Source organism: Neopsephotus bourkii, unplaced genomic scaffold (assembly GCF_033783945.1).
Source record: "Neopsephotus bourkii isolate Nb327-2 ecotype Australia unplaced genomic scaffold, CSIRO-AGI_Nbou_v1 NB_234, whole genome shotgun sequence".
In the NCBI taxonomy this organism is placed as follows: Eukaryota; Metazoa; Chordata; class Aves; order Psittaciformes; family Psittacidae; genus Neopsephotus; species Neopsephotus bourkii.
Window position 1 is genome coordinate 15461284 of NW_026900744.1, and position 14177 is coordinate 15475460.

Here is a 14177-nt window from a genome sequence, read left to right on the forward strand (position 1 = left end):
TTTTCTGGATGTGAGGAATCAGAGCTGTTTCACTCCAACCTGTGCAATGGTACAATTTCTTTTGTGCCCAAGCTTCCAGTGTAGTTACACTGGGATCCAGTGAGGCTGTCCCAGGAGTCCATTTCCTTCTCCCATGGGATTTTGGCAGGGTGGTGATCCACCCTTCCTAACCTGTGGCCTCTCCCCTTCCTACGAGCTCTCAAAGGACATGACCTTGGTGCCTGTATCACCCACGTCATCTGGGCGTGGGGAACACTCGGTGACGAGGATGCCCCACAGAGAGGCTAGGAGCGCTCCTGTGGCTGGTACCAAGGTCACTGGTGAGCACAGGAGGTGAAGCCCCTAAAATCCTCTCATCATCCACGAGCCTGTAGCTGGTCCCTCGCAGCTCTGCAGCCGGTTCTCCCTTGCTAGCCGGAGAGGAGGGACCCGGCCCTCCTCCGTGCCGGGGGAAGCTGCCGCGCTGTCCAGGCTGCTCCGGCAGCAGCGGGTACGCGGTCCCGGTCCCGGTACGGGTGGCTTCGGGCCTGCGAACCCGTGAAACTCCCCGAAAAATTAGCGAGCCCCCGCCAGGGAGGAGAGAAGGAGAGAGCCGGGCAGGACGGGAAATTGATGGGGCTGCGGGAAGGCTCCAAGTTTCAGCTTCCCCGGCCGGGCGGGATCTTTTTTCCGCGGGCTTCCCCTCCCCGAAGCCGATGCGGTTTGGCGGAGCTGGAGCGGCGCTTCCCTGGGGCCACCTCCTACTGTAACTCCGCGGTACCGGCGCCCGTAACGAACCGGGCCCTGCTTGGCGTCAGCCATCACCGGCGGCGAGCCTTCCGGGCAGCTCTTCACCTTTGTTTTTGTTTTGTTTTGTTTTGTTTTCCTTCCTCCCCTCCTAGCACTAATTTTCCTTGAGCACTCCGGGGCAGCGGGAGCGAGGCGCCCGAGGCAGCGCGCAGCGCGGGAGAGCGCATCCCCGCCGGGAACCGCAGCCCTCCCCGACCGCTGCCTCCTCGGGCCGGGACTGGTTTTTCCCAAACGCTCACGGCCTCGGCTTCTCCTGGATGGGGAGCTGGTTTGCAGGCGGTTTCACCAGCGGGAGAGCCGCGGTGGTGGGCCACCACCCTCCACCTTTTTTTTTATTCTTTTTTCTCCTTTTCTTCTTTTTGGTTTTCTAAAAAAATAAGAGGGGAAAAAAAAAAAAAAGTCCAGGGAGCGGAGCCGAGGCGGCCCGGTCGTGCCCCCCAGAGCCGGGAAGAGCTGCCGGCCCCTCGAGGCGTGGCGGGGCTGGTGCCTGCAGCCAGGCAGGAGAGCGGGGAGGAAACTTATTTCTAGTGGGGTGGAGAGGGGAGGGCAGGGGGTGGGGGTCGGGCAGGGAGGTATCGGCTCCAGGAAATGTGCCTTGGCAGCAGTCGGACGGGCGCTTCCCCGCAGGTTGGTGCGCTCCGCTCCGGAGCCGTCCAGGGCGCCGAGGCTCGGTCCCCACTCCGGCAGCATCGGTGGCGGGGAAGACGAGGAAGGCCAGTCCGGGGAGGCAGGAGCCGTTGCACGATCATCCCGGAGCGGTGGCTGCGGACGTCTCTCCCGCCGGCTCCCTGCAAGAAGGCTCCTCCCGGGTCGTCCCAGGTAAGCGGCCGAGCCCTGCCGACGGCTACCCGGCATCATCCCGTCCCGCATCATCCCGTCCCGCATCTTCCTGTCCCGCTGCAGCGGAGGGGGCCGGGGCTGGCTGCCCCACACGTCGGAGCTGCGGGGCTGGTGAGACGCTGTGAGCCCGCCTGGAGTAGGGGCTGCGAAGCCGGAGCGGGGAATCTTGGGGGTTTCTTCTGGCCGGGGATAAGGAGGGAGAAGGGGAGCGGGGCGTCCCGGGAGCGGGCGGGTAGCCGGGGCAGGGAAACCCCGGCCCGGAACGGTGGGGCGGGCGGCTGGGCTGAACACGGTGTGTCCGGGCTGTGTTGGTAGGCGAGCGGCGCGGCCCCCTCGCCCGGCTCGGCTCCTCACCATGCTGGACGGGCTGAAGATGGAGGAGAGTTTGCCGAATGCCCTGGACCCCGCGGCCCCATTCTCCTCCCTGCTGGGTAAGTCTGGGCACCCCGCTTGCCCTCCTGGGGACCCCGAGGGTAGGACATAGCCGGCCGGGACATGAGCGATGCGCACTGGGGAACCCCGGTGGCAGCTTTCCCCGCGGCTCGTTCCTGCCCGGCGCGGCACCACGCCGCTCCCTTGGCCCGGGCAGTGTCCCGCGCCCGCCTTCTCCGCTCTCGTTTCTTTCAGTGAATGCATTAAATTGTGTGCTCCCGCTCTGCCCCCCCACTACAGTGAAGGCCTTTCCTTCCTATCGAGCAATAAATAATTTATATTTTTTAATTTCGTTTTGATATCCGTTTCAAACAATCGCTCTCTCTCCGAGCTGCGGTTCTGCCTTCACCTTTCCAAAAGGAACGAAATTGGGGACGATGACCCACCCCCGGAGCTGCTCTAAGGCACAGGTCGCCCCCGGATCCCGGAGCAGCACCCCGCACACCCTCGCCCCCCACCCGACACACCAGCCTGCGCCGGGGAAGCGGGAGCAGCGCGATCCTCTGTTCGTCCCTTGCGCGGTCCGTCTTCCCGTCCACCTCTCCCTCCACCCACCCCTGCGCCCGGGTCCTTCCCGCAGGCAGAGCCGCAACTCCCAAGTCGGTGTGTGAAGGGTGCCAGCGCGTTATTTCGGACCGGTTCCTGCTGCGCCTCAACGACAGCCTGTGGCATGAGCAGTGCGTCCAGTGCGCGTCCTGCAAGGAGCCCCTGCAGACCACCTGCTTCTACCGTGACAAGAAGCTCTACTGCAAGCTGGACTATGAGAAGTAAGTGTCTCCTTGTCCCCCCGGTGAGCCCCCCTCGTTCCCCTCCCAGCACCCGGCTGAAAGCATGAGGGGCTGGGGGGCTTCCCTGCAACTTCCCTGCTTCCTCTGCGTTGTGTGTCCCAAGAGGTGTCAGCTTTACAGTGCTGCGTGGTGAGTTGTGCTTCTCCCTTGCAGCCTTGTCGTGCCCCAGTTCTCCACTTTTTGGAAGTATTTCCTTGTGCGTGGCTTGGACCTTGGGCATTTAGGAGCCCTTTGTTCAGAGCCTGAGACTTGGGGTTACTGAGCCTGAGCCTTGGTAACCCCGAGGCTGTGGAGGGACAGGGAAAAGTGTTTTCCCCATCTTCTCTGGCTTTGTTCTCCAACTGAGCATCTTCAGGAGGAGCATTATATTCTCCCTGATGTGGTTCTGGATAAAGTTAGGAAAATATTATATATTATTAGGAAAATAGTCCCACAGGCTAGACAATACTATCACTCCCCCAGGTCAGATGGGGAAACTGAGGCACTTGTCGGGGACCAGGGAAGGCCCCACTGAATTCGGAGGTTTTGCTTTCACATGCAGAAGGCTTTGCTTGCATCTGGGGCTGTCATGAGCAGGAAATTTAGATGTAGGTGGTTAAAGCTTCCAGTCCTGATGCTGCTCCTTTGGCAAGTGTGGGGCTGGAGGGGGGGAAGACAATGAAAAAACTATTTTTCCTTTTTTACTTAAAGAAAAGCTGTTCCAGTGGGAATGGGAAGAAGGCTGTTGAGTCTTTCCTCTGCAGCTGTTTTCATTTTCTTCCCGATCATGCCACTCTCACTGTCCCTGCCGGATCCCATTCTCTGGCTGGGTTTTGGAGCCATTAAATTTGTGTTGCCTCTGGCCCAGTTGTTTCTTGAGGAGGGTGTAGCTGTGGGGCCAGACCCTACACTGCGGTGATAGCAAAACTGCTGGAGCTCCACGGTTCCATTCCCAGGTCACTGCTACATGAGAAAACAGTGGTCGCCGATGCTCTGATCCCTGGCCTTCGGTGGGCCGATGAGCGTGCCTGGGGGCTAGCCCTACTTCCAGGCCTTTTTAAAGTTGTTTTTTTTCCTTTAAGTCCCATATTGTGGGTCTGAGTTTAATCACTATGGATACTAGGCAAATTGAAAGCAGAATTTGTGCGTGTGACCTTGTTTTCAAATGTTTACGAAAGAGCGGAAGAATTAGCTGCCGTGAGAGTGGGAAGGAGAGCGCTGCGGTATGGGCTCGTTTCTTTCTGTTTTTTTCTAGGCAAAAATTTGTCGAGATTGGGTGCACTGCTTGCTTGTTCATAAAAATTTGGCTTCCTGTTCCCATAGCTTTCCAACACAATTTAATTCACTTTTTTTGCTTTACTGGTGCCTCCATTTGGAGCATTAAGGGGAAACTGGGGTGAATATTACCGCAGAAATGGCTTTCCAGCTTGCAGCGCATGTGGGTTTTACTCTCTGCGTGTTTGACTGTAGCTTCTGAGCTCTGAAAGCTGGTTCCAACCTGAAACCCTTCTCCTATGTCTCTTGTCTGGGAAAGAAATTGATGCCTCAGCTGGATTCTTGTTGGGCCCATCTTGCTATTGGGATGGACAAGGATGATTTTGAAAAAGGAAAATGCCGGAAGTATTTCCTGGGCTCTGATGATGGCATCATTTATCCTGCTTATTTGCTAGCTGTGTTTGGTTTGGTGACTGGCTGGAGCCGGGAGTGGGCTCCTTAGCCGGTAGTTTCCCAGAAGTGTGATGGTTTTATCCCTGGTTTCTTCTCCTGCTCCCACCTGCCCCTCGCTATCACATCTTTGTTCCCTTGAGTTTCATTTTATTTTACTTTTTTGGCATGGGGCTGTAGGTCCATGTCCCTGCTCCCTCCATCCCCTTGCCCGGGCTCTCTGACTCCTTACCTGGGAATGGCAAGGATGCAGAGCAAAGTCCCAAAGAGCTGTTCCCTTTGGGCTCTGCTGAGCTTTACACATGACTGTATTTAACAAAACCCCCTCTTTCTTTGCCCAAGCTGCCTGTCCCTATGTTTTACCCTGGTGAAGTAACGCTGTGCCGGCATCTGCCTGAGTGCTGATACTGGTAATGGGGCTTTCAGTGTGAAAGGGGCAGGAGAAGAGCCACTGCTCTTGCACTGAGCTAATTACCTCAAGCCGATAACTGGTTAATTATCGTGAGTGACTGACACTCCTTGTGCAGTGTGATGGCGTAAAGTGGCTGATCCTCCCCGGGGCCTCTCTGTCGCTTGTCGGGTGGGAGGGCTGGGGTGTCTGCGTGTGAGACATCAGTGCTGGGAGTATCAGGGAAGCGGTCGGATCCCACTTGCCAGTGCTGTGATGTTGTTGGGTTTTTTTGGTTTTGATTGTTTGATTTTATGGGGACTTTTACTTGGTTGGTTGGTTTTGGTTTTTTTGAATTGAAAGATGGGGTTTCTCTTCCATGGGGTGACTGTTGCAATGTTTCATTAGAGATGAGTAGGTGCAGCATTTTCTGACAGGCCTCTTTGCTCTCTGAGTTCCATTTATAAGAAGGCTGTAGAGGGTTAAAGACAGAGCACGAGACAGCAGAGTTATGCCTTTAGTTATAAATACAACCATGGAAAGTGTTATGGGCAGTATTAATTGGCCATCTGACTTTCTGGACTCCAGAAATTGAAGAATCATTTACTAAAGCACATGTTTTACATTTCTTTGTCTTTCATGAAGAGGGAGACCTTGGGAGAGGACCTGGAGAGGGATGGTTGAAAGACAAAGGATTCCAGGCTAGGTCTCAGCATCTCTTTGGGGTGCCCAGGGCCACAGCTTAGGACCTGTGGGCAATTTGGACAGTGATACTGACAGCAGACTCAGGGGGCTGGGGGTCGTTCTTGGATGAGCTTCCCCGACTCTGGCGGGGAGGGCTCCTGGGGAGGGACTGCTCAGGCCATGCCCCTGGGACAGCATCTATTTGGGGCAGAGGACATCAGTTACAGAACATCCTGAATCTCGCAGCAGCCCCCGGCGCTTATCCAAACCTGATAAGTCTTAACTATGACAAGGTTCAGGCTTCGCCCTGGCCAGCTCCCTGACTGCAGAGCAGATCTGGGGATGTTCCCCAGCTGTGGGGCCCCTGCCCTGGTGACCAGGCGGATGTTTTTTTGGGGTGGCAGGCTTTTTTGGGGGGTAACATCAAATCTGGCCATAAATGAGGAGGGGTGCTGGAAGCAATGGGAAGAGAGGGGCTGCCCTAGAGGCTTAAAATCCACATGAAGATGGAAATGCCTGATTTGTCTGATGGAAAGGCCTAGATGTGTCTCATAGTGGGTTTGCATGGGCCAGGCGGAGCCAGAGCTGTAGGGAGAACTTGGAGCCGCTGGGACATCCCTATCCCAAAGCCCCACAGTGGGTGATGCCAATGACATGTAGAAGTCCTGCTGGCTGGCTCTGGGGGCCAAGAGCACTGACAGCGGTGCGGTCTTGATGGGGGGCGCAGCTGGGGAGCGTGGTGGCGGTGGGACGGCTTGGCATGTCCCCAGCCACGGCGCAGAGCCCCGGCCCCAGCCCCGGCTGGCAGGAGCAGATGGCCAGCACATCTTGGAGCAGGCTTGGCATGTGGGCGCCGCAGTGGACGGGCAGCCGTAGCCCCCAAGCCGCCTCCACCATGCCGGGCTCCCCGGCCGAGGGAGGCAGTTGTGTGATGCTCGTCCTGTCTTCGCATGGCTTGATGGCTCTGTGCTGTTGCCAGCTTCTGTGCTGTCATTGCAAAGCTCCCTCTGCTTGGTTCCGAAGTTCCCTGCTCCTGGAGTCATGGGGTCGCGAGGGTGCCTCCACCTCTGCCTCTGTGAATTAAAATGAGGAGGCACATCCGGATGTGAAGGAAAAAAAGTCCTTCCAACCTCTGAACACACATGAAAGAAAATGTGTTTGAGAAACCCAGCAGTGTTGGGTTTTAAAATCATACCCTGCATCTTTGTAGGGGGGATGAGTGTGGTCCTGGCAGACAACGACAGGCTCTACCCAGGGGGAAGGTGGGATCTGCTGGCGCAGGGCAGTGCAGCGCAGTGTAGCCTCCTCTCATGGGCTGGAGGCTCGTCTGGCAGCTGCTGCCATAGAGGAGAGACAGGGAAGAGGTTTGAAGCACCGTGGCTGTTTATCTTGCTTAATGTGGCTAATGAACGTAATTGTGCAATTAGCTGCAAACCATAGCACAGCTTCCCCAGCCCGGAAGGGTTGCAAAGCAGATAATCCCAGATGGATAGAATGAATAAGGTGATGCTGATGCTGAATACTCTAGAGCTGCCTGCTCCCACTGGCTGGGACTTCCTACGGTCTGTGTGGTTTGTGCTGGTAATTTGCAGTCCTTTGCTTTCCCTTTCCTGGAGAAATGGGACTTTTTGCTCTTTTTGTGGCTGACTGGAGAGAATGGGCCTTCCAGAGAGCCATGGGTCAGCCCAGCTACAGTGGAGAATGCCTCCCAGAGGTCCTTTTCCCTTCTTATAGGGCATCCTATGAAGAGTATGGTTTTAACTTGAGGTTCTCCAGCTGGCCATGCACTGGAGGCAGTCAGGCTGGTCTGGACAGGGTAACAGCATGTGGCAGGTCTGTGGCATGATGTCCTTTTTGCTGTTCTCTCTTTTCCCGTTCCTCAATTTTTTTCTTCTTGAGCATCCTATCCTTCTTGCCTGCTCTCAGTCCCCACCCAGCACCTTGTTTCCTATAGCAAATGCCTCTCTATCATCGCCTTCTTCCCCATAGCTCCCAGAGGAAACATGCTGACTTGTAGGCTGGGATGAGCGCAGCTCTGGGGCAGTTGGATCTGTCCTCATCCCGACAAGGGTTATAGTGGTGGGTGCTGCCAGGCCAGGACCGGGTGCTGGTCCTTTGGTTTTTGTTATTAGGTTGCCTTGTTGTGCTGGTGGGGGTGGGAGGGAAGTGGGGAAGCAGCGGGATGCAGCAATGAGAGGTGTGTTGTGGAGGCTGCTGCAGGCTCTGCACTGGAAATGCCAGGTGAGCAAAATACATCTGCCTTTATCTCTACTACCCCCTGTCGTCTCACTTGTGGGGCTTTCCTTTTCCAAAGGGAGCAGAGGACAGATTTGACATCTTGCCCCTTCACTCTGCTCTTAGTTGGGTTTGAGTCTTACAACTAATATTTCATAGAAAGGCCAGTAAGAGAGTAATGTTTCACAGCTGGGGACCAAGGCAGCTGAATATACTCATCATATGTTTCTTTGTAGCAGGGACCAGGGGTAGCTTTGAGGTCACCCTTTCTCCTGATCATTGGCAGTGAAACTGTGGGTTGGTGCTGGCAGGGCTGGGACCTGAGCATCCTTGGGACTCTCTGTGGTTTCTGCCATCTTATTTGAGACCTGCAATGACTGGTTTTCCCTTTCTCTCGTTCTCCCCCTGTGTCACAGTTCTCCCTGATCAGTGCCTATCAGGGTGCTTGGAGCTGGGGGAACTGCTTCAGATCTTTGCAAACCCAGTGAAGACATTGAAAAGAAATCGGCTGGGGGAGGAAAAGGGGGGTTTATTTCAGTTTGATGAGAATTTTGTCCCCACCAGCTGGAGAGACAGCTGGGGTCCCCTTCTGTCCCGGCTCACCAGCCCTTGCCTTACTGGTTCTTTACCTGCTTGCAGCCGCCAGGCACAGGGAGGGATTTGCTCAGCCATGGATTTGAGAGCGCCCACAATTGGGTTTCTTGCTCAGTCCTTCCCTGGGGAGCTTTCTGGCAGGGTCTAAACTCGATGCTGTGGTCAACCCCAGCTGTTTTTTGGATCATGGTCTCGGGTGTTGGCATTGTCAGAGGCTGGCCAGCATGTGGGCAGGATTTGCCAGTGGCCACATGTGCTGCCAGGGAGGATGAGCTCCTCTGTCTGTCCTTGTCCTGGGGTTGTCTCAACATACTCAAACCCACAGCAGTTTCTGACTCTGATCCTGTACATTTGCCCCACGGTTTAGCTGGGCAACCCAGAAGCACCCTCTGCCTTGGAGGGGGAGAAAAGGCACTTTGGGTGGTGAGGGTCTCCTCTTCTGCTCACAAGGCTGCAAGTCCTGCTCCTTTCTGAGGAAAGAGAAAACCCAATGGTTTGAATCTGGTTTGGATCTGGATTCATGGCTCCCCACTTCTGCTGAATCCTGTGGTGTTCAGCCAAGGGGCTACTCAGCATGCTCTAATGCTGGAGGATGTCTGAGGAAGAAGAGGCTGTGGCCAACACGGTGGGAGGTGGAAAAGAGAGTGGTGTCCTGGGTATTTTTCCTTTCAAGATGCTCTTTGTCCCTTTGTACTCCATTTTGTCTCTGTCTTATGCCCTCTGCAGGGGCAAATGTAAAATGAGGAACTGGGGACACAATCCGGGGCTGAGAGACTGTGCCTGTACGTGCAGTTTAATAAAGCGTCTCCTCTGTAATACGAGTAAAGAGTAGTTCTAAAGCAGGGGAAAAAAAAAGTTCAGATTTTATACGGGTTAAATACTGGGATTGACCCCCAAATTTTAATATTTTTTTCCCCATAAATGTGTTTTCATGAGGAATTTGAAATTCTGTGTATTCATAGATTTCAAGAGAGAGGTGTGTGGTGATTAACAATGTTCCCTGCCATGGCAAGCACCATGCAGATGTGTGTGAAAGCCTATAGCTGCAGTTACACTATCCTGTAACTTCTGTTTTGTTCCTCAATGCTTTTAACTTGGAAGGAATCCTGTCTGGGTGGAAGGAAGTCAGCTGGTCCCCGGGTACCTTCTCCTGATGGTGCTCAGGGGCAATGGATGCACCCTGGTTGTCTGTGCATCTCTGTGAAACCGGCAGGCATCTTCTTGCAGCTCTGTTTGATTATTTTTAAGATCATCACGCCTTGGTTGCCCAGGAGAAGGGGTCTGCAATTCCTGGCTTCCTATCCCGAATATTTGCAGGCAGCCAGATCCTGAAGCTTTTGCAAAAGGCCTGTAGCAGCCTGGGCCTACCTCTGTCTGATAGCCTTTCTCTATCAGATGGCTCTGCCTTCTTTCTTATATGTTTTGCTGGGATCTTATTAATAAATGACCAACTTCTTCATCTTGTCAGGGAGCCTTCAGGTGCTCTGCATTTTGTAGACTCGCTATCTGAAAATGGTGATTTCTTCCCACAGGGGTTTGAGCATTGAGGAGGGTGGCATATGCATTTCTCAATACAGGGGTGAAATCGTGTTGTGTTTAATGCAAACAATTTATTTTCTTATATTGCATTGTGTGCTTTCATGCACCTACCCGTTTTCAGTAGAGCATTTCCCATGCCTATGAATACGATCCTGTTTTGGGTTCAAGTCTCCTGCATTGGTGCCTGGCTGAGACTTGGCTCCTTTACCCATGAAAATGGGGCTGGAAATATGTGTCTAGCTAAAAAAGGATTTGTTCACTATCATGATGTCTTGCTGGGCATGTTTGAATAGGGGGCATGAATTCTCAGTCTCTCTCCAGATTTGCCTTATTTTTACATCATGCCTGTCTTTCTGTTTTCCACCTTGGGCTACCTTTGACTGAAGGCGATTGAGAGCTTGTGCTGCGGTTTCTCCCAGGCGTGAATCAGTAGCATTAAGGCATGAATTGACAGGAGAAGGCATGAATTGGTAGGAGAACTGCACTGCTCTGCTCTGTATCACAGCACAACCCGGCAGGCAGAGGTGCTTCTTGTCCAAGGGTCACTGGGGCTCTGTGCCTGCAGGTGAAAGGTGTGCCCTGCACAGAGGCATCCTGCTTGCTCCTCCTGGGGGCAAATGTGTCGAAGGGCAGAGCATGCTGGAGGAGGCTTCCTCAGCTGGTACTCAAGCAAGCCCATTAGAGCTCAGCATTGATCCTCCCCAGCTGTCCCCCTGTTGCCATTGTCCGTACATTGTCTCTTGCCACTCCTTACCCCTCTACTTCCCTTGTGGGCTTCATTTCCTAATACTGCTCTTAGGGAGAGCTTTCTGTCCTTGACAGCCGAACAAATCCCTTTTCACATGACCATCACGCCTCAGCCTATTGTCCTCTGCCTCTGCAACCACCGTGCAAGATCTCGCTCCCTGCTATGTCTCTTCCTCTGGAATGATAACCACCATTGCCCCTGAAATCCCTCTGGGCAAGGTCCCTGCTCTGTGAGGGAGTAAAGTGAGGTCTTAAAAACACAACAAGAAGCAAGAGCGATTCCTGGATAATTTACCTTTTGGATGCGATTCAACTCTGTGACATGCATCCTGTACTCTAGTTTTGTGGTGCAGAGCTCCTTGGATGAACCTGGAACCTGTGTGTGTGCTGAGGGCTCCTTCTCTGCCTGGGGCCAGTGGGGCCACATTAAAAGTTCATTTTTCACTGGATAACATTGCCCAAGGTAGCTGAGCAGGAAGAGTGAGGCAGGAATTTTCTCTTTGCTATTGAAAGCTCAGGGAAACATTTGGTAGTAAAAATTTGGAAAGGGGAGAGAAAAAGATTAGGGGACATGAAGGCAGTTCTCAGCTGCAGCATTTTTTAATTTTTTTTTTTTTTAATTTGTAAGAGTCAGTGTTGTCATTTCTTCCCTCCAACACCAACTGTTGTAAAAACATAAGGATGCTATCGTTGTCAAAATTTCTGCTTGGCTCTTGCCAGCTCTGTTAAGTCTTTGTTCCTGCAAAACGTTGCTAACCTCTGCAGTAATGTGTCTAAACAGGAAGAGGGAAATGCAATTTGGGAAATGGCACATGTTCACGAGTGCCTCCACAGGGATGATTTTGATGCCTTTGGATGATTAAATTCATGGTTGATGATTGTGGAGATGGATGTTTGTCAAGACACAACCCCAAAACTCTTCCCCAATGACTTCTGTGTGAAGCCCAGATTGGAACTACCCTTGAACACCTTTTGGGGCATCTTTTCCATATCTGGTCTTAGAGAGGACCGTTCAGGCAACAGGAGAAGAGGGAATGGCAGCTGTGCTGTGTGTGTGTTGAGTATGCAGGACCCCAGCCCTGTGCTGGGTGTTGACGATGGGGTGACAGTTTCCCTTCTGCTTACAGACTGCTTTCTGTAGATTCCTGCAAGGGTTGAAGGGGAGGAAAAGGCTCTTCTGAGAACGTGGTTCAGGCAAGCCAAAGTCTGAATTGCATAATGGAGATGCTGAACTCCAGGTGTTGGATACAGAAAGAGCTGAGGGCCCCTTGCTCACATGAACACTGTTCGTGAGCCCTATCATCCTCTTGGCTTGGGTGCCTCTGGTCTCTGGTGTGGTGGGATGGCTTAGGCTTATGTGCCTTGAGTCTGGCTTTTGCCAAATGGGTGGCCAGCTGGGTTGGTGATGTGGAACTGAAATACTGAATTATGTATATCTCAGCATCTCTGCTGCCGGGCAGAGCACTGGAGTGGTATCGAGCAAATCCTTTTAAACAGTAATGTGGACATGGGAGCTTGGTTAGGAAAGCCATTAAGTGTTTGAATTTTCTTGATGCCTGCTCAGGTGAACGTTGCTCCTTCCTTCTGCATCTGTAATTATGAAAGGCTGAAAGAGCAACCTCAGTGGACTGGCTTAAAACTTTAATGAAGCTTAAAGTCTTGTAGGCTGGGCTCTTGAGTCTGAGCTTGTTTCAGCTCTGGCCCTAGAAAGGAGGGTTAACCAGAAAGTGAAAGAGGCTTCCTGCATGCATTACCTTGAGGACATCAAAACCCATGTTGTTGGGAGGTGCTGTTATGGAGATGGTTTAGGGGAAAGTAATAGAAGATAGACATCAGAGATAGCTGAAGGGCCCTGCATGGGGGAAGTAGGTCCAAGTGAGGCGTTTATCCTTGGCAGGGTGAAAGCTGCTCATGGCAGGGATGAGATTTTTCTGGCCCCTGCTGTGCAAGATGTGTGTGTAACGATGCCTTCTGCTCTGTAGCTCCAAACCTGAGCAGCACTGATGGACAGGTGCCAGGCTGCAGAAGTTACTGGGTTGCTCACCCACTCTGCCTGGTGTAACACACTTCTCACGTAGCCTGCTAGAGGCACACCAGGCTGTGGAGGCTTGCTGGTGTGTGCATGCTGGCAGCCTCTGCCTGGGTCCTAGCAAGAACCAAAAGCGTCTGTGCCCATGGCAGCATCTTTACAGGAATTTCCTCCGCAGCACCAAAATAACCTTTGCATCTGTTTTTTGCCTGGCTGAGATGTGGAGTCAAGGCCCCAAGGTGTCACCCTATGCGGGGCTGGGGGAGAAGCACTCTTTCTCCAAATGTGCTGTTTTGTGAACCACCACCAGATCCAGTTTTTAGTTTCATGGTATGTATTTGCAGTGGGAATGACCTCTGGCCAAACGTGCTGGGATCCTGCCTGCTCCCAGTGCTTCACCTTCTTCCCCGCTCCTCATGGCAAAACTAGCTCTTTATGGTTGGAGTGAGGATGGAAGAAACATGATCAATACTTTGATGCTGGGATGCATATGGGGACACAGCTAGATTCATAGGACCATTTCTTCATATCCAACCAGGTTCAGAAGCGCTGGTGCTACCCATCTTTATCCAGGCGGCATTACATGAGGTGATGAATCTGGCTGCTAAACCAGAGAGCCCAAATCCACCCTGCTCTTCAGAGATGGATCATCCCCATCCTCCAGAGGAAGTACAATTTCCATGCCAATAATGTCTTTATTTGTTTCCAACTGCACAACAAATATCTCAGGAATTCCCTGAATCTTTGGCTTTTAAAGTAAACATACCCCCACCTTGACTGGCCTGTTTCAGGCACTTCTGCCTCCAGAGATCCACCTTGTCCTTCCCTCCCCGTCCTGATGCCTGCAGAGCACCATTCTCACGCAGAGCAGCTGCTGGTCTCACCTTGGGACGATGCTTTGCAGGTCTGCTTGGTCAGCTGGGGAGGTTCATCAGGCACGTTGTAGATGAAAGTTGCTAATAGAACAAAACTCAAATCTGTGCTTTCCACTTTGGTGCCGTTGTGCTGGAAAAGTGCAGCAAAAGTCAACTGACGATGAAACTTGCCGAAGCTGCATTTTTTTTCCCCATAAGGATTAGTTGTTCAAGAGCGGGGATTTTCAAACTGACAAGCCCTTGGCAGAGAAATAATTACAGGCTTTTTATGCTTTGTATTTCTTAAGTAGTTCTAAATAACTTTTTCCCTTGGGGTATTTTAAGTCCACAAAATGGGGGTAAAAAATGTGAATTTCCTTAGTGTCCTTGAAAACATGCAAGATGTTTGTGGAGACCATTTAAGTTTCACCTATAAGATTCTATGTTTTGGTTTGGGGTTTTTTGGGGTTTGTTTTGTTTGGGGTTTTTTTTTTTTTTTGCATATATTTGCTTTAACCATGTTCAAGCAACTGAAGGTTCTTGGCCAGCAGTGCTTCAGAAATGGATTTTAGAAATGGGAAATAAATGTGATCACTTTTTGGCCATCTCAGGAA

The 14177-nt window shown here is 52.4% G+C and overlaps 1 protein-coding gene across 1 annotated transcript in view; it reads left to right on the forward strand.

Moving 5' to 3' along the window:
• The first annotated feature begins 1317 nt into the window (after window positions 1-1317).
• Window positions 1318-14177, forward strand: part of LMX1A (LIM homeobox transcription factor 1 alpha) — a 43090-nt gene continuing 30230 nt past the window's right edge. Inside the window, exons 1-3 of the mRNA XM_061344736.1 lie at window positions 1318-1608; window positions 1945-2060; window positions 2642-2828. Of these exons, the coding sequence (XP_061200720.1) occupies window positions 1985-2060; window positions 2642-2828 (263 nt within the window). The 5' untranslated portion in view covers window positions 1318-1608; window positions 1945-1984. The remainder of the gene's footprint in view (window positions 1609-1944; window positions 2061-2641; window positions 2829-14177) is intronic.